General features: G+C 44.8%; 3 protein-coding genes and 1 long non-coding RNA gene across 5 annotated transcripts; 2 read left to right on the top strand and 2 right to left on the bottom strand.

Annotated features, from left to right (window-relative positions):
- The first annotated feature begins 7,090 nt into the window (after positions 1-7,090).
- Positions 7,091-9,767, top strand: LOC100823268 (laccase-20). Its single transcript, XM_024461960.1, is given in 7 exon segments — positions 7,091-7,206; positions 7,300-7,451; positions 7,525-7,772; positions 7,870-7,989; positions 8,195-9,154; positions 9,320-9,450; positions 9,452-9,767. Coding segments are annotated over 7 exon segments (1,746 nt in total). The 5' UTR covers positions 7,091-7,110; the 3' UTR covers positions 9,491-9,767.
- A 759-nt stretch (positions 9,768-10,526) lies between these two features.
- Positions 10,527-13,246, bottom strand: LOC100833500 (laccase-15). The gene is made up of 6 exons (XM_003573659.4): positions 13,061-13,246; positions 12,778-12,929; positions 12,310-12,551; positions 12,073-12,192; positions 10,989-11,987; positions 10,527-10,884 (listed from the first exon to the last, which is right to left on the bottom strand). Exons 1-6 carry the CDS (start codon positions 13,151-13,153, stop codon positions 10,721-10,723), a joined length of 1,770 nt encoding a protein of 589 aa, XP_003573707.1. The 5' UTR covers positions 13,154-13,246; the 3' UTR covers positions 10,527-10,720.
- Positions 13,247-17,569: 4,323 nt separating this feature from the next.
- Positions 17,570-19,287, bottom strand: LOC100835340 (putrescine hydroxycinnamoyltransferase 3). Its single transcript, XM_003573665.4, has one exon. The coding sequence runs from the start codon at positions 19,212-19,214 to the stop codon at positions 17,805-17,807; it is 1,410 nt and encodes a 469-aa protein (XP_003573713.2). The 5' UTR covers positions 19,215-19,287; the 3' UTR covers positions 17,570-17,804.
- A 1,843-nt stretch (positions 19,288-21,130) lies between these two features.
- On the top strand, positions 21,131-22,024 carry LOC112271901. 2 transcript variants are annotated; one of them, XR_002965429.1, is made up of 2 exons: positions 21,131-21,239; positions 21,446-22,024. It is a non-coding gene; the product is annotated as an uncharacterized LOC112271901 (long non-coding RNA). The 2 variants fall into 2 exon arrangements; XR_002965428.1 differs by having other exon boundaries at positions 21,147-21,376.
- The last annotated feature ends 871 nt before the right edge of the window (positions 22,025-22,895 follow it).

Here is a 22,895-nt window from a genome sequence, read left to right on the forward strand (position 1 = left end):
CTGGTTTTGTCATCATATCAGCATTACCAGTAATTGTCGTACCTCGAAGGTGGTAAAAGTTTGCAGCCTTCATATCACCTTTCATCACAACAAGAGAACTTCATATCACCTTTCATCACAACAAGAGAATCTTTTGTGACCTTGACGATCCCATTTCCACCTGAATACTTGTACCCTTTATTATCAAGAGCTCTAAAAAAGATAAGATTTTCTTCAAACTCGGAATGTGGCGAACATCCGATAAAGTTCTGATAGTGCCATCAAACATCTTGATTTGAACGGTGCCAATGCCTGCAATCTCGCATGGAGAATCATCGTCCATCAACACAGAACCATTTGGCATAGCTTCATATGTTGCAAACCACTCCCGGTGCGGAGTCATGTGGAAAGTACATGCCGTATCAAGAACCCAAACATCTCGCATTTTGGAATCACCGGTAACGACAACGAGAACATCACCATCAAAATCTTTTTGCTAACAACGGTGGCTCGGGCATCATCCTCTTGTTGATCCTTCTGTTTGAATTTGCCATTCACTTTCTCGTTTTGCAACTTGTAACACTTGGAGATTTCATGCCCATCTTTCTTGCAATATTTGCAAGACTTGTCTTACCTCTGGATTTTGACCGGCCTCTGTAGCCGTTTGAACTTTTACCTCTATTTCTATTATTTGAGCTCCTCTCATTTGTCCTGCCATGAACAGATAATCCCTCACCATGGGACGAACTTGAACCAACGTGAGACACCATATGTTTCATCTTCTCCTTGGAGTGCAAAGCTTCGTAAACCTCATTAAGCGTGAGAGTATCACGACTGTATAATATGATATCTTTAAAATTGGTATAAGAACTTGGCAGTGAACATAGGAGTATTAAACCCATATCTTCTTCATCATACTTAACTTCCATTGCCGCTAGGTCAAATATAATCTCCTTAAACTCAGTGATGTGATTCAACACATTACTTCCTTCTTGCAGTCGGTGGAGAAACTTTTGCTTCAGATGCATTTTACTGGTAAGATCTTTTGACATGCATATCTTTTCCAGATTTAACCATAAAGCGGCGGCTGTCTTCTCAGTCAAGACTTCTTGCAAAATATTGTTGTGTAGATGAAATTAAATTTGGGACAGAGCTTTGCGATCCTTTCTCTTCTCCTCATCAGTCCAATCAGCAGATTTCTTTTTCGCAAATCCATCCAATGCATCATCATAATTGGGTTGCGCCAATAATGCCCGCATCTTGACTTGCGATAGGGAAAACCTTGTGTCACGATCCAGCAGCGGAAGATCATACTTCATGGATGCCATGAGTAGATTAAACTGTGTGCACAAAATAGTACAATCCGGAAACAATCATTGATTGAATTAATTGCCAGCAAAAACTGAATTAATAGCATCTGGTAGACTTTCGTGTGGACAAAACGACAAAACAATTTAGATCAAAAAGTTGATCTTCATGTGCTGCAGCCTTGGAACTCGCACCCGTCTGATGGTCTCCTCGTGCTCCGCCTCTCGCGATAGCTTGCTTCGCTGATGGCACTACTACGCCTGCTGCTTTATTTCTTCGGCCGCTTGCTGCTGCAGCTCTGTCCGATCCGGCCGCGTACACGAAACCGAGTAGAAGACCAAATCGGCCAGTCTTCGATTCGGCGATAGCAGCGGAACGGGATTGATTTCCCGTCGGCTTGGGAACTCGGCCGAACGAGCTCTTACGAAGTCCCCAAGGTGCCTCGTAAATTTAATATCAAGAACGTGGCTTGATACCATTTGTTACGAAAATAGAGATTAAACTAGAAAACGAGAGACACGAATTTTAACGTAGAAACCCTTACGGGAAAAACCACGGACACACGAAGACGCAACTTCATTATGTTGAGTATTACAAGCACGAGACGATATGCCGTCTTTAGGTGTGACTACATGAGGGTATATATAACGGCCAATAAACATGAGTCCTAATAGGACAAGAAAAACGAGTTCTAACTCTTATACCAACACAAAGTTCAAACCTATCCTGCTACGTCTAACAGAGTTGATAACGGATTCAGATCACTTTTTCAACACATGACATGTTGTTTTGAGATCAGAAAAACTACGGTACTCTCGTCAGAAGGAACTGTGAATCCCACAGTAAGCTGTTAACGACGATCTCACTTTCCTCCGTTAGCTCCACACTCGCCACTCAGATCTGCTGACAATCGAACGTTCCCCAGGAATGCGCATGGACGGCAATGATTTGTGGCACAGTATATATGCTCGGGAGTACAAAAACCTTCTCTCATTAACAAATCTTGTGTATAAGAGTCTAATTTTTTTTGCTAGAGTCTAATCATCACCACGGGAGAACACTAGCACAGAACTGGATATGGGATGACAGACGTTCGTGGCGAGTATTGGGAGCTCGCCACTAATAATCCTTCATTATTGGTGTGTCCGGAAAAATCGCCACAAATGCTCGGTTCTAGGAACCCAAAAAAAAGAATTCCAAAAACGGTAATTTCCTCAAAACCTGCCACTAATGCTTGGTTCCAGAAACCCAAAACTCTCGGATACCATTCTTTTAGTGGCGAGTACAAAAAATTTGCCACTAATTACCTCATGTGAAAAATTGTAGATTTCATAAACACCTATTAATTAGTGTCACGTGGTTTCGAAACCGGATTTGCCGTGTGTCAGGAACACACAACAAAGCCCTACGACAAAGGCTTTGACGTCGGCCTTTTCTCGTGGCCTGCGGCAAAGAGGCCTCGGCTTATTGTTTAGCGAGGCAAAGGCTCTTTGTCGTGCACCTTTTTTTGGGCACACGACAAAGCCTTTATTCATGGGCTTTTTCTGGTGCTCAAAATTATATTATAGGAGTTTTCCTTAGTCTTTCCATATAAAAAATGATAAATAAGTATTTTTACATATAAGTGGTGATTTTGGTTCACGTTAATCATCATTAATGCTAAATGAAACCATGGTAAAAATTTCAACTAAAACATTGCTCAAAGTATTACAAATCTTTGTCCAGGACTAAAATTTGGAGGTTTGAATGCTAAGTTCGGAACTTCTTCCAAGATAGTGCAATTTGTCAAGCATGAATAATTTTAAATGAACTTGTACTTTTTGTCCAAAACTTTTATACCCACAAAATGACGCCATGTCAAAACTTTTTAATTTCGGATAATGTTTTGTATTATTTCATTTTCTTATTAAACAACTCTAGAAAATGATAAGTAAATATTTTTACATATAAAAGGTGGTGATCTTATTTCATACTCTTCATTATTTACAAACCATAGTAAAAATTCAACTCAAAATGGGGAAAATTTTTAGAAAAAAAGTTTGGTTCGGGATTCAAATTTGGAGGTAATTTACTTCTAAAATCATGCATTTCGTGGAGTACGTACCATTTTTATTTTGTTTATTGACTTCTCCTTTTTATGTCAAGCTAAGCATGCCACCATGCCAAAAATATTATTTTTTGAAAACTTAAGTTTTATTTTATTTTATTACTATGTAAAAGATATAGTAAATGAAATATATATTTTTACATTAAAGTGTGAATTTAACCACATTACTCATCATGAATGCTAATAAAACTAGGTAAACATTAATTTCACCCAAAAAGATGTGGTTTACATCATAATTTGAATCAAGAGAGAGATGGGAAAGAAAGAACAAAACAGGGAAAAAAAATCTAGGCCTCCGTCAAAGAATCCGTTTCCCTCACAGTTAACTGTGGTGGGCATGGCCATGCGGGCTCCATCTTTGTGGAGTGAGTGTCTTTGTCATGGGCCTCATCATATGGGACGTGGTCCCAAGCAGCCATGTCTGATGGGCGTCCACAGGAGATCAAGAACGACGGCGGTGGCCTTGGGTTCATCAATGTTAGAACTAATCTTGTGGTCTCATTAGGTTTGGTTTTTGGCAAGTATGCACCTTTTGCGGTCGAATCTGTTCGTGTTCACTTTGAACTCTCTCCAAACACAACCAAGTTTCGCCATGCCATCTCTCTTGTCATCTCCAGAAATCATCTGTCGCGCGGCAAGATGTCGACATCAGGTGACTTGTACCAGAACACCTCGATCCGTCGAGGAGGAAAACCAGGAGCTAGAAGGAGAAAGTCATACTTAATTCCTATCCTTAATCCGAAGAAGAAGACGACGATTGGTCACAGAATGAGTTGGTTTTAATTATGCATGCCGGCGTGCCAGAGTTGAAGAGTTTATAGGGACTGCTGGCAGCAGAGAGCCGCGGCGTCAAAATGCAACAGGCAATTGCAAGCTGTAGTGCTGTATATATAAATCGTACCATCACGGAACCAATTGCAAGCAACAACAAGGATCGGTCGCGCGAGCTTCACTACTCTACGTACATCCATCCTAGCTAGCTACATACTCCACCACACAGATCGAGTTTTTGGCAGATCGAGCAATGGAGGTAGCTAGCGCACAGCTCCCTGTCCCATCACCCAAGCAGCTGGAGTTGGACAGGTCGACCATGAAGGTTCAGATCTTGAGCTCCAAGCTCGTCAAGCCTGCAGGGTCTGGGGCCGACGATCAGCCTGAGTACGTCGTCCCACTCTCGGTCTTGGACCGGGTGACATACCAAATCCAGATGGCCATCATCTACGCCTTCGCACAGCCGCCCTCCTTGAGGGCCTTGCCATGGTGCTCGCCGAGTGGTACCGCTGTTTCGCAGGGCAGCTCATCAGTGAGCTGCCTGGCGGCGTGGGACCGGCGGTGCTGTTAAACGACCACGGACCTAGAGGAGGAAGGAGGGCTCGGCGCGGTGGTGGTGGTGCAGCTCACACGGTTCCGGTGTGGTTCTCTCGTCGTGGTGGCCGCGGCACCAGCAGCTTCCTCGTCGCTTGGGGCCGCGCCACTAGGGGCCTCCCCATGGGCATCCCTCCTGTGTACAGCCACAAGGACATGTCCATGCCCCGACCTTCACCTCGCATCGAGTTCGACCACCACCGCAACCGAGAGTACTACCTTCCACCCGGCTCCGTGCCGCCGCAGCCGCCTCCGTTATCCACAAGGACTGGATCACCTGCCTCCGTGCCGCCGCCTCAGAGGGTTGTGGGCGCTCCTTCAGCCCACAAAGTTCCGGTGTTTGCCGTGTTCAATTCAATCGGAAACAGAAAGGGCTTAACTAACAACGTGGGCTGTGGGTCTTTCATTGACGGATCGGAAAGTGATAAGTGGGCCGGCGGAGCCCCGTCCGTGGGATTGGAATTGAGATCAGCGCGCACATCAACGAAGGGCTTGGCCCAACTGTTTGTAAGACCCCGGGGCAAAAATTGCAGAAAGAGGCCCATAAAACTTTGGCTTACACGTCTAACAAGTATATGAATTTCGCTCAAAAAAAAACAAGTATATGAATACATAAAATACACAGATTATGGGCCGGCCTCGAGTCCCCCTGACAGAACGTGTGGTCTTTGGGGTTCCACGGAGAGATCGAATCACATCACGTATATCATGCATTCTTCTATTGGATCGAGAACGATGCACGCGGTTGGTTGATCGACGAGTTTCATGTGCTACCATGATTTATTTACCCATTTAGCTCATCGTCTAGATAGAGCCCACTAAAACCAAGGTCCTTATACTAGCACAAAATACTTCCGGCTGGATATGTTTAGCTTGAGTGTTTGAAAGAGCATGCATCTCGACCACGTCGTAGGTTTTTTTTTTGCCGACGAAGCAGATAAAGATCCATTTTTGCCGAAGAAGGTCTCGCCTTATAATGAGGTTTAAAGCTTGATAAGAAATGATTAAGGTAATATGTGTGAATAGTGTTGTAAGGATCTTGGTTTTATGGACATCCCTAACAAGTGATTACTTAGCAATTAAATTCTAAGATAAGAATAAGAAAGAATATTTTATTTGTTCTCCGATCTTCTTTCCCATCAACATTATTCAAATGGTTGACGTGTATTGTTGGAAATGTCCCGGTAACTGGCATACCACAAACTATAACCATACTTAGAGGAAAGACAATATTTTAATTTATCCATTAATTGTAACAAAAAAGAAAAGTATTTTTTTGTCCCCCAATTTGTCAAAAATACATACATGTTCCTCAACTTTTCTCGTATACTTTTCATCCCTCAACTATGGAAACGGGACAATAATGGTTCCCCCCAAAACAAAATTTTCATCACTAATCAAATACTCCCTCCGTTTCTTAAGAGATGTCATATTAGCTTTCATTAAGACAAGATTTTGACCACAAATTACTATGTCAATGTGTGATTTATATGACATGAAATTAGTATTGCTAGATGTTATCAAAAGTAATACATGATACTTGTGATTTAATGTCATGTCATATAAACCACATTTTAACATAGTAATTTATGGTCAAAATCTTGTATTAATGAAAGCTAATATGACATTTTTTTAAGGAACAGAGTGAGTATTGCCACCTAAAATGATTATTTGAGACAAAACTGGAATAGTGCCAGCACGAAAGAGCCTTCTACCCTTTAACATGGTATAGTGTGAACGACGAAAAATAAAGTTTTCTCCACTAACAACCCCTCCTTTCAATAAGTTGTTGCTACACAAAAAACGTTTTTTTTTTCAAAAAGGGGTGGAAACCCCGGCCTCTGCATCAATCGATGCACCCAAGAGATAAACTTGTAAATAACCATGGTATCTTCAATAGACAAAATAATTGTTACTAATGTCTTGATACACGTGCAAACTTTTTCTTCCCTAAGTAGCCATTTAATTACTTCCTCTTCTCTTCTAATTTAGTAAATTTTCTTCCACAACACCTAAATGGTGCTGATGTATGTGTGGCATGAACGGAGATGTGGATTGTTGGAGATGTCCTCGTATATACTCCTACTTTCTCGGACGTGCTGCGGAATTGACGCTGGCCGGCCTCGATCGGCTCTCGCGGGGGTATTGAAAATATGGATGGGATTTAACTGCTTAACGTGATAAACCAGCACGCATGTGCACGCATGAATGCTTCTTAGCTCTTCTTCGGTGGGAGTACGTGTACGTATATAGATCCATCAACTCAAACACCTTGTAATTCTATATATTTCTATATATACCGGCCAGTGTCCAAGCATTCCCATCGAATTAGCTCCAACCGCTCGGCAACCATGGCCGCCACCGTCGCCTTCTTCTTCTTCGCTGCGATCCTAGCAGCGGCAGCCGCCGGCGGTGGTGATGCGGCGCTCGTCGAGCATACGTTCATCGTAAGCTAGCTAGTGCCTCCTCTTCCTTTACTCTGTTTCTCTCTGTTTATTAGGAACCGATGAACATATCGATTTGCTGGAATTAATTTGTAGGTGAGCCAGGTTAGGCTAAATCGCCTGTGCAATGACACGCTGGTCACGGTGGTGAACGGGCAATTACCAGGCCCAACGATAGAGGTCAGGGAAGGGGACTCGGTGGTTGTTCATGTCATCAACAAGTCACCCCACGGACTAACAATCCACTGGTAATTTATGTTACTTTCTCCTCCTGTTTCCAAAACATGAGACGTGTAACTTTTGGTATATAAATAAATTCAGGCATGGAGTCAAGCTTCAACTGAATTGCTGGGCGGATGGAGCCGGGATGATAACCCAGTGTCCAATCCGGCCAAACAACAACTTTACCTACCGATTTGACATCGTTGAGCAGGAGGGCACGCTGTGGTGGCATGCTCATGTCGCTAGCCTTCGGGCGACCATCCATGGCGCCTTAATCATCCGGCCAAGACCCGGGCCAAGTTCATACCCGTTTCCCAAGCCTGAAAAGGAGATCCCCATTGTTATAGGTTTGTGAATATACCTATATATGCTACCTGATCATAAGAATTTTTTCCTTGAAAGGCTTCTTGATTGGTTAAGAGTGTACTCATTGGTTAATTGCAGGTGAATGGTGGGAGATGGACCTTGTTGAGTTAGACATGAGGCTCAGGAACGGTAACCTCTTTGATGTACCCCGTGCAGCTACCATCAATGGGCAGACTGGAGATCTCTACAACTGCTCCGGTAACTGCATGATTTATCTCTTTTCCTAGATAGACGAGCCATAATATCAAATTCTCCATCTTTAACTTGTATAGTATAGAAAATATATATGGTCAAACAGAAGAATCATAGAGCCCAAAAAATATTTTCTCAATACATAAGTTAATAAGTTTTATAATGATATGGAAATTAAAGTAATGGTGAACAGCTCATGTGGATTTTGCAGGGGCCATCAAAGAGAGTAACATTCTAAACGTCGAGCATGGCAAGACATATTTGCTACGAATAGTAAACGCTGCACTCAATTCAGAGTACTACCTGAAGATTGCCGGGCACAAGTTCACGGTGGTCGGCGCCGATGCCAACTATGTCAAGCCATACACCACAGATGTCATCACTATCGCACCAGGTGAGACAGTCGATGCTCTGCTTGTCACTGACGCGCATCCTGGTGGCAGGTACTACATGATCGCCATGGCCTACCAGCCACCAAAGCCGGCGAAACAGTTCCCACTCTTCTTATCTAGAGGGATAGTGCAGTACTATGACAACAATGCTAGTCCACGCAAAGAAGAAGAAGCTTTACCCAATACTCCAATGGCACCTGAAATGCCTGACCAGCACGACGCAGTACCATCCTTCTATTTTTATGGCAACCTCACAAGCCTGCAACCTCACCCGTTGCCGACTATTGTTGATGAGCGCCTATTCTATGCCCTTGATGCGGGTTACTTCTGTAGAGAAGGTGGATCATCGTGCCAGAATGTTAGCAACATTGTGGCCACGATCAACAACGTCTCCTTCCAACTCCCTGAAACGACGCCATTGCTCCAAGCACATTACTACAACAATATGAAAAGTGGCATAGGCACATTGCCTGACGGGTCACCGAGGATGTTCAACTACAGTATGTCGCTTGCGCCGACTTCGAAGGCAACATCAGTGAGGAAGCTAAGGTACAACACCACGGTGGAGATCGTGTTCCAGAGCCCAGTGATAGCGGACAGCTACTCCAACCCCATGCACCTCCATGGCCACGACTTCTTTGTTCTTGCACAAGGGTTCGGGAAATTTGACGAGAAGAAAGACGTGAAGACGTACAACCTGGTGGATCCTCCGGTGAGGAATACTGTCCATGTTCCAATATATGGGTGGGCGGCCATCCGATTTGTCACAAAAAATCCAGGTAATTAATTAGTACATACATCAGGTTAACTCAATTGTTAGGCTCCTTATAAATCTTTGTGTGCTAAAAAACATGTTAACTAAACTATTAAATCTTATATGGCTTAATTAGCATTCCAAAATCTGAGTTTTGATCAGTTCCTAAATTTGTGTAATTGATGAACAGGTGTGTGGTATCTGCACTGCCACTATGGGCACCACTCGTCAACGGGCATGGCAGTGGCACTTGTGGTGGAAAATGGCCCCACATTGGACACGACTCTTCCTCCACCTCCGGCAGATTTTCCGAGCTGCGATAACTACATTAGTATGCTGGCAAATGAATAACGGAAAATAAATTGTTCTGCATTGTGTGTTGCATATAGTTTACACGTCCATGTAGCGTGCGTTCATGCATTGAGATCTCCATTTTTCACACATTGTTGCACACCCTTATTTTAAATTCATAGTATGTTGCCACGAAACTCATACTGGACTTTTGTTTGTACACGGACACGGGCCACTAGGTAGCAGATTCGGACACTTTGACGAAGAGTTTGTCCTCTCGCCTGTAATAAGGTTGTACTGCCGATCTTTTCTGGTAACCTAGCTAATGAAGTACTTCCTCCTTTCTATGTTATAAAGGCATATGATTTTTGTCCTAAGCCAAAACTTTTTAAGTTTGACTAAGTTTATAAGAAAAAAAGTCAACAGCTACAATACAAAACCAATATCAATAGATCAACCATGAAATATATTTCCATAATATATTTACCTGATAGATGTTGATATTTTTATCAACAAATATGGCCAAAGTTTTAAAAGTTTGACTTATGACAAAAACCATATGCCTTAATTATATGAATGGAAAGGAGGCACTTTTAAGTATACAATTAATGAACGCACCTCTAGATCATCTTACATAACTTTACAATTCCTGCCTTTCTTGGGTGTATGTCATCATAGGATGTGTCCATCGGCATTTCGAATGTTTGGCCACTGTAAAAGTTACACTGACTCACTTTGTGGAATCAATATCAACATATTATCACTACCGAAAGCAAACAAACGGAGCGCAATAAACGTACACTTTCATCCACGGTACATATCATATATACTAGTCAAGAATATATTTGGGTCACTAGATTACGTTATCAACCATTGGCAAGATTGCATCCATGTGCATCAAATTTGATGTGCTGCCATGTTTTATAGTTGTGTTATTAACTAGAGTCTAGAGATCCACTTAAACCAAGATCACACTTGGGTGCATGATAACATTGCATTGATGTGAGGAAAGAAAGGAAATGTTCGAGTTAATTCGATACTGGTATTAAATGAAAGCGTCTCAATACATAATGATCTACTGATCTAGTGTTTAAGTGACAGTCGAATTCAGACCGCAAAGACCATATCCATGGCACGGCGACACTCTTGATCTTGCTTTATTAGAGTGTGAAATAAAGGCGTGATACAGTGACAAAAAGAGGAAATATGTGAGTCTCACTCAAGAAACAACTCACGACAAGATCCAGAAGCATACACTAGTTAGTAACCATGGGGATAACTAGCTAGCAACATAGTTCCTTTATTCATATGCTAGCCTAGTATTGTAGTTCTCACTGCATGCTGGCAAATCTTCCGGAGGTGGCGGAAGAGACATGTCCAAAGTTGGCCCGTTCTCCACCAAGAACGTTGTTGCCATGCCTGACGACGAGTGGTGCCCATAATGGCAGTGCAAAAACCACACACCTGTTCATATATTCCACATATAAAGAAACAGATAAGAACCACATTTTGTAATCAATCTATTTTGTGACATGACATCACATGCTGGCATTGAGCTACCCAAGTACCTGGATTGTTTGCGACAAATCGGACGGCTGCCCACCCAAATATGGGAACCTGAACAGTGTTCCTCACCGGCGGATCCACCAGGTTGTACCTCTTCACGTCCCTTTCCGGACGATACATGCCGAACCCCTGCGCGAGAACGAAGAAGTTGTATCCATGGAGGTGCATGGGATTAGCGAAGGTGTCCCCCAGCAGCGGGCTCTGGAATACAATCTCCACGGTAGCGTTGTACGGCAGCCTCCTTACCGACGTCGCCTTGGACGTCGGCTCGATCGTCTCGCTGAAGTAAAACATCCTGGGCGCCCTGTCAGGCATGTCCCGGAGCGTGTCGATGCTGCTAACTTTGTTATAATAGTGCGCTTGGAGCAATGGCGTCGTCGCCGGGAGCTGGAAGGAGATGTTGTTGATGGTGCCGACCATGTTACGGAACCTGTGGATGGTCATGTTGGTAGTTTTGACGCAGGGCAATGACCCGCCTTCATCGCAGAAAGAGCCTGAGTCAAGTGCAAAGAAGAGACGCTCGTCGACATTGACCGGGACTGGGTGAGGCAGCTGCAGGCTGGTCAGGTTGCCGTGGAAGTAGAAGGATGTAATTTGGTCGTGCTCGTCGGGCATTTCAGGTGCAGTGACTGGATCAGCTTCTTCATCGTCTTGTTTGCTTTCAGGACCGTTGTTGTTATATTGCACCGTGGCTCTTGAGATAAAGCGTGAGATCTGGATCGCCGGCTTTGGCGGCTGGTTGGCCTTGGCGACCATATAGTACCTGCCACCAGGATTATGCGCGTCGGAGGCGACAAGCAGAGCGTCGACTGTCTGACCCGGCGCGATGGCGATTACGTCCGTGGTGTACGGCTTGACATAGTTGGCGTCCGCGCCGACCACCGTGAACTTGTGCCCGGCGATCTTTAGATAATACTCCGAGTTGAGCACGGCGTTAACTATTCGTAATAGATATTTCTTGCCATGCTCGATGCTCAGAATGTTAGTCTCTTTGATGGCCCCTGCAGAATCAATTACGACTATGGTCTTTATCCAAAAGAGTTAATTTTCCTATCAATATGGTGCAGAGGTGTGGACTTTATTTACCGGAGCAGTTGTAGAGATCTCCAGGCTTCCCATTGATGGTAGCTGCACTGGGCATATCAAAAAGCAAACCATTCCTGAGCCTCCTGTCTAGCTGAACAAGGTCCATCTCCCACCATTCACCTGCAAATTAATCAAGAAACTCAAAAGATCTAACAATAGCTAAAAAGAACGATCCAAGAGTACCTTTCAGGTCGAATTCTGGGCATATCAAGGATCAGACAGCGTTAATTTACAAACCTATAATAATGGGAATCTCCTTGTCAGGCCTGGGAAACGGATATAAACTGGCTCTTGGCCGGATGATCAAGGCACCATGGATGCTTGCCCGGAGGCTGGCGACGTGTGCGTGCCACCACAGCGTGCCCTCCTGCCCGACGACATCGAATCGGTAGGTGAAGTTGTTGTTGGGCTGGATGGGGCACTGGGTTATCATCCCGGCTCCGTCCGCCCAACAATTCATTTGCACCAACACTCCATGCCTGCATACATATATCAAATGGGGAATTTTCATGCTTTTGCAAATTCTAAGTTGACTTAGTATGTAACTTTCGAGAATGTCGGCCTAAAATTGGACTATATATTGAGTGTGCAGCTTCAATAGGATGTTAAGACAGTGATGGCCTGCCCAGATGGACGACTAAAATTTCAGAAAATTCCAAACAACTTAGAAATATACTATTTTTGGACAAAAGTATATATACTTACCAGTGAATTGTTAATCCATAAGGCGACATATTGACGATATGAACAGCCACCGAATCTCCCTCTGTGATCTCTATCGCTGGGCCTGGGAATTGCCCGTTCACCACGGTCATCAGCGTGTCGTTGCAAAGGCGATTTAACTTAACCTGGCTCACCTATATATTCCAGCAAATCGACCAGAAGAACAAATTAACCATGTGCTCTTATCTAGCAATTTCTACGACTAATCCGACCAATTGATATCATTAGAGATAGATAGATGGATATACAGAGAGAGAGAGCTTACGACGAATGTGTGCTCAACGAGCGCCGCGTCACTGTTGCTGGCCGCTGCTAGAGCCACAGCTAGAAAGAAGACCATGGAGGCTGCGGCGGCCATGGCTGCAGTGGGGAGCTTTTGTCTGTGAACGGAACGCTTTGGCACGGGTGAGTATATAGAGACTATGTAGAGACAGAAATGCAAAGCATTTTGACTTGCATGGGATTCATGAATGGGTGTGGAACAGAAATTCAGAATCCCACAAACAGAAATAAAAAAAATGATTTTATTGGATGTCCCCGAAAAGATAGCCCTGTTTTCTGAGGAAACTCAAAATATGGGAGCTCTCCGGTTCTCATCAGAGCACCCAATATAATTATGTTCATAAGTCATTAATTAGTATTTGAAATTTCCAGAACCTCCAAGGTGATGGGGTTTTGGAGATCTCCAGGGGGCGAAGCCAAGAAAATACACACACTTGAGATAGCTCTTTAAAATTTACTGGTGTGATTGCATATTGTTAAAATAATTTTTCTATTTCTAAAGAGGATTAGCAAAAAAAAACTCATTGGTGTCACTTGACACACACACATGCTAGCTTTGCCACTGGAGATCCCTCACTGACTTATTAGTATAGTTCTTGGTTTAAATCTCTTGTAACCTAAGAACTTGTGACAAAATGATGTATATAAAAAGAGAAAAACTTTTTCGAAAAAAGAGAACATGATTGAATGGATGAGATGGCATGGTTTGAATTGATAGAATAATGCAAAAATATAAATGAATACACACATGCCTTAAAAATAATGCATGACTTGATGATGTGGCATGCGTGATTTGCATGTGATGGGCCTGATGAGGTGATATGCTTGCATGTTGAAAGAAATCAAGTAATGGAAAACTCTATTTAAATGTATTTTTTTAAGAAAAAATTAATACACAATCACATTCGCTTTTTCCACCAACGACTCTCGTCTCAAACCAAGGATAGTTAATATATGAGATTTAATGTTTGGTCAACACTTTATTAGACGTCCTTAGTTACAAAGATTTTTCAGAGAGGCTTGTATAGTACCATACTGGAGGGTGGTAATTGACATATACCAAATGCACAGTCGACGTCTCTGCACATTTGCAATTTTTTTAATATCAAAAACAGTCTATGTAGACCATCATAGACATGCAGTTCATAAACCGTCTGTGTACTAGCCTGAGTTAGAGGCATAACGTATAGTTCAACGAACCTGTACGACACCAGAGTTTTGAACCGTCTGCCATAAGTAGATGCAGCTCACTGAAACCGACAGATTTTATGTCCGTGCATCATCGAATTTCACGAGATTAGCTATTACTGCCATATATTTATTAATTTGGTGATATACCAGTACAGCTCACTACTGAAACCAAGGTCAAAATATGGAAGCACGTGATATTACAATATCCCGTCCATCCGTCAGAATCAGAACTAGCGCGCATGCACTGTTTATTTTGTCCGTTCATTATATTATTAGATTTAATAAACTGTGGAAGCTATAGTACTACATGCATGAAATTCGATGCACGGACAGAGAAATTTGTCAGCACGCAAACATGCATGGATGCAAATCTCTTAGTTATCCCGGAGATAGAAACTGGTTAAGAATTGCACACGCATACCATGTGGCTGGTAGCTAGCCACAACAAAAGCTTGCAGAACACGTTTTGAGTCTCTCCATTCTTCTAGCTAGGTGCTGGCCAGGGCAGTTGATTTATCTATCTGTAGTTTCCCAAGATGGAAAATCAAATATATCTCCGTGGAATCCCAAGATCACACACATTCGCATGCAGTACTACAGATAGTTTATGCGGGGCACTGATCTCAACTCTCAAATTAGAGTCAAAACAACTCAGGCTTTATGCAAGCATGTTGCATGCATGCCGCGATTGATCCGGATCGATCGACAGCTAGCTTCGACGCATCGGTTGCAGCATGCAGCGGATACTCGGCGATCTTACAAGTTATAAATATATATGAGTGTTACGTACGTTCCTCAGGTGCATACGGCGCAAGCCCATAAGAGATCATCGTTGCTCTTCACATCCCAAAAGCCCGGACTAGTGGGAGGGTAAGGCTTTTTTTTATAAGTTGGTCGCAGCCTCCTCCTGTAAGCAAGGTGGGACTAAACTCTAAGACGCTCCAACGGCCTCAGGCCGTGACAATGAGGTTCTACTGCACATGTGGAAACCTAAAATATTGATCGGTATTTGGTATTTGGTACTCCCTCCGTCACATATTAATTGACGAATCTAAAAATGTTTAGATAGGTGTAATATTTCATGACTTATGGGACGGAGAAAGTATATAGATTCGAAATTCGAACCCGCGCGCGGTGTAAACAGAAACCAAACCAGTTTTGGAGCTTCCAACGAGTTCCAAGGGTTGTGCTGGCTTCTTCTACATATGCACGTATGCATGCACGGTTTCCTAGCTAGATGCATATATGGTTAATTACCATCTCGATCGGATAGCTTAATTTGCTTGCAAGAACCGCATGATATCAGTCTAGATCACACATACATAAATGAATGCATGGGAGGCTAGCTGCCTAGCTCTATATCCCATGCATCGTGTTGTGGCTGATCGTCGCCCGCAAGCTAGCCAGAAAAATAAGCACTACAGTTACACTTCGGCAACGTGTCTAATTATAGTTTCACGCAGGGATCGAGAGCTTGATCTACACTTTGGAAGGAACCATCAAGCTGACCTATGATATCCTTAAAATAATGCATCAATGTTTGTAGCTCGTTTATTTATGCTCTGCACACGGTCCCGAGTAGTCACATATATATGCTCTATGAATTGGCCACCTTCATGCCACGTCGCATGGAGTACAAAAGAGAAGAATGACACACAAACACATCTCTCTCCTCTTATTAATTTTTAATGTAACACTTGGGTAACATGCATGTGTAGTGCGTACACGTATGCATGGTACGATCTCATTTTGAGGTTCCACTCGTAAGATCTTTGTACTAAAAATTTTTCTTAGACTAAATTTCATGGAACAACATTTTTTTGACAGTTGTCTCACAAAACAACAGTTGTTTGTAATAGTCTCACTAAACCACAACTTTTGGACAGCTGGTCTCAGAAAATCCAATCTTGATTTTAAAATAAGTAGCTATTTAATAGTACTAGCAAGTTTTATTATTTCCTATAATAATTTACTGGAGTTTGGTGAATTTATTGTATTCTCTTTGTGTCCAAATCTTGAACTCGAGGCTTCTTGGTTGTGATACCATATTGAACTAAGGAGATAGTTCCATCCAAGTTTTCACCATCTTGTACACCGATCCGAAAATCTCGCTCCTGCTTTCCTAAAACCGTCGCCACCCTCCTCCTCCCACGCCGGTGTCGGAGCGCCGCAGGGAAAAGCCCGTGCGGCGCCGGCGCCAATAGGGCCCTCGATGCGCGGCTGCGGTCAGTGATGCAGCCAAAGCTCCATCCAGGGCGCCTTCGACCCTGCATTTGTGCAGTGGGCTTGCCCCCCGACGGTGCACCGGCCGGCGGTGGGCTCTCTCCTCCTTGCCGAATCTGGTAGTTGGCATCTATTGTCGGCTCGAGAGAAGGCGGGTTGTCGAAGGTGTTAGTTTCGTACCAGGGAAAACCCTTGGTCGTCTTAGCCGACCATGACAGTAGTGACGTCCTTCAACGTCTCTTTCCTTCCTTGAGGCGTTGTCGAGGTACGTACGTACTTCCACTACACCACCCCCACTCTATGCCGGCTCCTAGGTGAAAACCCGTAGTCTCTGGACCGGGTGGTTATCCCCCCCCCCCTTGGGTGCATCGCCGGGGGATCACTAGATCTGCGGGTGAGTTGATCATGGTCGAAGGGTGTCTGCTGGGCGTGTGCTGCACGGTGGCTCTAACTAGTGTAGTTGGTACCAGGCTGGCAATTTCAATGCCTCGATCCCTGTCTTAAAGTTGGGTTGGCAGAAGACGATGGTGTTTGTCTCTAGAGCGTGCGCATATGGCACACACTGAGGATTTGCTTGACCGGTTATGCCCTAGAGCAGCCTTCGGATTTAGATGTTGGATGGTGGTCTGTGGTCAGAGCATATGGTCCCGATAATGGCCACCATTTCCATTCAGCTTATAGGTATAACATGGTGGCTTTGGGTTGATCGATGTATTCGTTTTGTCAGGATTGCTGCATAAATTAATAAAATATGGTTGTGTGCATCATTTTGATGCAGAGGCCGGGGATTTCAACCTCCTAACATGTTCACCTAAAACTTGGGCTTTTACTGAAAGATCCGCAATATATTTCAACACATATGGCGTGACAATATGTAAACCAATGTAACCTTGAGGCTTTTCTACCTCTTTCCTTTAATTGAGATCTCAACTATCGATCATGCAGTTATGTGTGCCACAACTCAATGCGAACAGATCTCAACATGAACCACACAACATGTTACAATTGTGTTGCGTGCAAGTCGTGACAACTATTATGTGTAAAATAATCAACCAAGCAAATTCTTAACAAAAGGAAATGGCGAAGATTGACAATCTTATTCCAACACTTGTTACAACATGTTTAAAGACCCAACAAACAACTGTTAATTAAATCAATCACGTAAACGCCCTAATCCCGGCCATAAGCAAGAAAGGAACGTGCACTGCATTGACCTGCAGTTTTATTCTTTGACCGCGCTCTATTGACGAGTGAGCTAGGGTAGCTCTATTTATTTGGAACGTTATTTTGTGCGCCATGGGTTTAATTCCTAGCTAGCTACTATCTCCATCCATGGAGATGGAGTAGCAGCACTGCTTGAACGCTTCTAGGTTGTCCTGAAACACGGGCACAAAGGCGTCAATGCTGCCATCCCCAATATAAGATGGCATGAGGAATATCAACCCTTCCGCCGGGAAGTAGGATGGCATGACGTATGCGGGGCTCCCTGTGCCAAAATCCAGGTCGTAGAACGGGAAGGTGAGCCAGCTGTGCACCTCCAGGTCAGGGCACAACACATCCCTTAGATTTAGGGCAGCACTTGGTGAGAGCCCTTCCTCCTTGATGTTGCCGGAGCATGCAAAGTCAATAAATGACTGGAAGTACCCCGCGTCAGCCACCCTCCCCACTTCGTCGTGGATGAGCTGCGCGGCGTGCATCAGCGGTTTGGTTAGGAGGTCGGACACTGTGGTGTGCGGGAATGCCCACAACACGAGGTTGTTGGCGTACCGGGCCGGGACACCGAGGCGGTCACGCCCGTCCACTGACAAGCGGATTGTCGAGGTCTCGTTTGGGGCAAGGCCCCGCGCGCGTGTGATGGTGCGCCATATGTGGGCCAGGATGGTTTCGAACCGGCTGAATGGACGGGACAGGCCATGTGAGGCGGCGGCACGGAGATGTGCGATGAAGTCCTTGGTGAAGTGAGCCTTGTGGACAAGAATACTTTCCTTGTCGGCAATGGAGGCGACGGCGAAAGGCGATGGCGGGAGGTAGTACTCCCTGTTGCGGTGGTCGAACTCGACTCGCGGCGAAAGCCGAGGCATGAAGAGCCCCTCGTGGTGGTACAACGGTGGGAGGCCCATATCAAGGCCCCTGGTGGCCCGGCCCCAGGCGACGAGGAAGCTACTGGTGCCACGACCATCAGCCACTGCATGGTGGGCCGTGAACCCGACAACGAGTGAGCCACACCGGAACCTGGTGAGCTGCAGCACCACGACCTCCTCGTGTTCCACCGCAAGGTCAGGGTGCAGCATCAGGAGTTCCGGCTTGGGCTTGGGCGGCGCGACGTCGATGAGGTCCGCGTCGTCCACGCGGGCCTCCACGACCCGCGCCCCACGGTCGTTGAGCAGCACCGCCGGGCCCTCTTCACGGGTGACCAGCTGGCCCGCGAAGGCCCGGTGGTCAGCGAGGGCTAAAGCGAGGCCCTTTTCGAGAGCTGCCGTGGTAGGTGCCGGCGGCGCAAAGGCGTAAATGATGGCCATCTGGATTTGGTACGTCACCTTGTCGAACACAGAAAGAGGGATGCACTCGGGCTCGGCCAGGGTGTCATTGTTGGTGGGCTCAGCAGCAGGCTTGACGAGCTTGGAGCTCAGGATCTGAACCTCCATTGTTGCAGCCTTGGAGGTCGACCTGTCGAGCTTCAGCTTGGACGATTGCACAGGGAGCAGTCCGCTAGCTACCTCCATTGCTGCCTGCTTCTGTGGACTGTGTGAGTGTGGCTCTGTGCAGCTAGCGTAGCAAGTATACAGTAGGATCAGTGCGTGATATGAGCCGTAGTAATGCTGCACTTATAGGCCGGGTAGGAAGCTGGCAGGGGTAGGTGCGGTCAGGATAGAAACAAACTCTGAACCCTCTGTACCAGCGGCGGAGCCAGCCTGCTAACTGAGCGGAGCCTGGGAAAACTCTATACGGACGGGTAATTTGCTTTAGAAAATTCTTAGCGTACTAATTAGTGAGAAATTTTCCGGCCAACCCGGGCAGGCAGCTGCCCGGGGTCGCCGGGCGGTGGCTCCACCACTGCTCTGTACATATAGACAGAGCCTAAGAATTGAGGAATTTTACGGTACCCAGGTCCCAGTAGTGTACCGTACTGTAAACTCTGTACATATATATACTCCGTAGATAAAATCCAGAAACTAATCAACTTGCGACAAGAAGCGAGAATCATGGACTGGATGGGGTTCTTGCATTGATCATATGCAGCGTGGGATCATATATCTTGGCAGCATCAGAGTAACTGCAATATGTTCGTTGTATAATTGTTGGATCCAGATCTGGGAGGCCGTGTAGACGTGTAGTACTATACAAGTGAATCAAACACGCGTCTCCTTGGAGGATGCTATAGACAACCGTTGGCTAATTCATCATCATGCATGCTATCTTAATTAATTAATTATTCATTTATGAACATTGTGCATATATAGATAATATCATGCATGCATGGAATTAACAATTTAACATACTTGAAACAAGCAGCACATATATACGTGCATAATTTAACATGCATTTTTGTCGGCCCATTTTTTTTTTTGGTATAGAGCGATAGGAATAAGAAAATATGCAGATTAGCTAGAGGATAATATATACAACCTGAAACTCGTGTACTAACTATTTCCCCCTGAAAATATCCCATTATGGCCACCGGGCACTCGTCTTCGGGGATATGGCAAACAACACTCACAGTGGAGAACGGACCAGCTGTGGTCTGTGGACACGACTCTTCCCTTCGCCTCCGCGCGATTTAACAATCCGCGAGAACTAGTACAACAGTATACCGGTACATGAATCTTCTGTATCTGTGTCTAACCATGGAAACCCAGTGCTTTCTCTCAACATGCAAGTATGCCACATCATCACATTATTAATTTATCACACTTTAGTGAAAAACTCATATTTTTTGTACGTGCATGCATGCTACTTTTCACCAAGATACACACTAAGTGAAGAATCTATCATATATGTTTTCAATTTTGAATACTCTCCGCGGCTACTCAATTTCACTCACGTATGTTTTTAATTAAAAATTTCCGCAACAACGTGCGGGACATCATCTAGTAACCAAAATTATGTTGCCGTGGCTATCACCGTGCACATTGTATGGTACGCTTGTAGATCATGTATTCATGAACTAGATGATGCCCGCACGTTGTTACGGAAATTTTTAGTTAACATAAAAAGTATTCAAAATTGAATATGTAATAAAATTGTACATTTTTCACTTAGTGGGAATAGCTTGATGGAAATAACATACATGCATGTGCAAAAAGTATGAATTTTTCACTAAATATGTGTGAACAAATTAATTATGTGATGATGTGCCATGCTTGCATGTTTAGAGAAATCAAATAATGAGTTGATCCTACTTAGATATAGAAGATATGTTCTTGCGGATTCACATATATACTTTGTTGTGATCCTAGCATGCACACCTTCATTTCACACTCAAATAAAAGCAATATCTAGCTATAGAGGCGCTGATCGTTGGTTTGTTTGGTTGGGTTAAGGTGGGCTTGATGGGTTTTGCAGCCTCGGTTTGATGTTCGGGGAAATTGTGGCTTGGGTGGGTTTAGATGGGTTAGCAAGGAGATGATCAGGTGGGTGGGTTGGATTGTATCGGATGGGTCGGTGGGTTGAGAAAAGGTAGACAACCGTGCGTTGTGCCCGCCGCAGCGGATCGATCCGTTTCTCGTTCCTTCGTCCACACAGCCCAGGTATCTTCTTTCTCCCTGCTGTTTTCCTCTGACGTCTCTCTCTCTCTTCATTTTCTCCCATCGAGCATGCTGGAACAGAGCTAGCTGCCTAGCTTCCACTCCTCCCCCACTTTTCTCCACAGATTTTCTCAGCCTCCGTAAGTCACCCATTCTCCCAAGCGCCTAGCGCCGTCTTTCCCCTCATCCAATTTTTCTCACTCGGGCAGGATTTGAAAGGTGAGAACCTTGGCCGGAACTGCAAGGTCCTGATTCGATTATGAATCCAGAGGTTTGAGCGGCCAGGAGATCTTCGCACGGTGGCAGCGTACGGATTCGACGGCAGCGACATGCTCAAGAGTTGGGATCGGCGTCGCGCCACATGCAGAGGCCGCCGCCGGCGTGCAGCATCCCCAGTGCTTCTCCGGCCGTCCGCCGCGCCGCCTCGCCACTGGCTGCCGGCCAGCTCTCGTTGTCTTGTTTGGTGTTTGGGTGGGTGGATTTAACGGTTTGAAGCCAGACCACCCAGTTATGTTAGGATACGATGGGCTGGTTTGGCTTACGGAACCAGCCCACCTAAATGTCACTCAAACGGGTTGACGTGGGTTGGATTAGTTTGGGTGGATTAAGATAAACCATGCTCAACGCTGGCTATAGGTCATGTTTGTTTGGGCTTCTGCTTCAGTTTTTGGTGCTTCTACCAATATGCGCATAAAAAAGGTATAAACAGGCAAAAGACATGCATGTTGGCCTGGTTTTAATTTTAAGATTGTGACCTTTTAGATTTTGAAACCATGTAAATTGCTGAACCTAACCGATTCATCCAAAAGCTCGACCATCCAAAAGCTCGACCAGTTAGAAATTGGTGGGGTAATATATTCCAACAAAAAATACAAATACTGAGAGCTCACATCATGGGTGCATGCAAGGGTTCTCTGCACTGCCTGAGCCCCTCGTTTTTTTTTTAGAATCGCCTGAGCCCCGGGTGAGGGGGATGCAATGCAACGTCATGGGCACATGCATGGGCCGGCCTGCTGGGTTCCGCGGGCCCCTGAGGCTGACCTGCTCGGCCCAGAAACAGCGGCCCGTTCAGTCGTACGTGGGAACGACCCCACACACATACGGCCCAACAAGATGTGCCAGCTTAAATCCGAGAAACCACGTGTTAATCGTGCTACGATGATTCCTTCAAAAACAAAAACAAAAACAAAAACACGGCTGCAGTATCAAAAAAAAAAAAAAACGGCTGCTGCTGCTGCTTAATGCTGGCCGTCGGATCAGAAGATCAATTCGATCGGACCGCAGAAATGGATCAACGACACAGTAGAAATCCCACGTTCATAAAAAAAAGGTCAAATTCCTTCCCCAAAACAGCACGAGGTCTAACATAAAAACGCACGTTTTTTGGGGGGTCAAATCGATTGATTATGTGGGTTCACACTCCGTAAACACCAAACCTTTTCGTTATATTAAATTTCCCATTAAATTTCGGTTGAATTTCCAGAGATTTTTAAGTCAGGCAGACTTGACAAATTCCCCATTCCAAATGGGTCCTAAAAAGCGTTCCCCAAATACGGGGTATATACTCATTTTTATAAGGACCAGTGTCACCGAGCGGACGGCCCCACCAGTCAGGTTCCAACCGGAGCATATACTCATCCTGCCTCTCTGGAGTCTGGA

The sequence above is a fragment of the Brachypodium distachyon genome, chromosome 3 (assembly GCF_000005505.3).
Source record: "Brachypodium distachyon strain Bd21 chromosome 3, Brachypodium_distachyon_v3.0, whole genome shotgun sequence".
Classification (NCBI taxonomy): Eukaryota; Viridiplantae; Streptophyta; class Magnoliopsida; order Poales; family Poaceae; genus Brachypodium; species Brachypodium distachyon.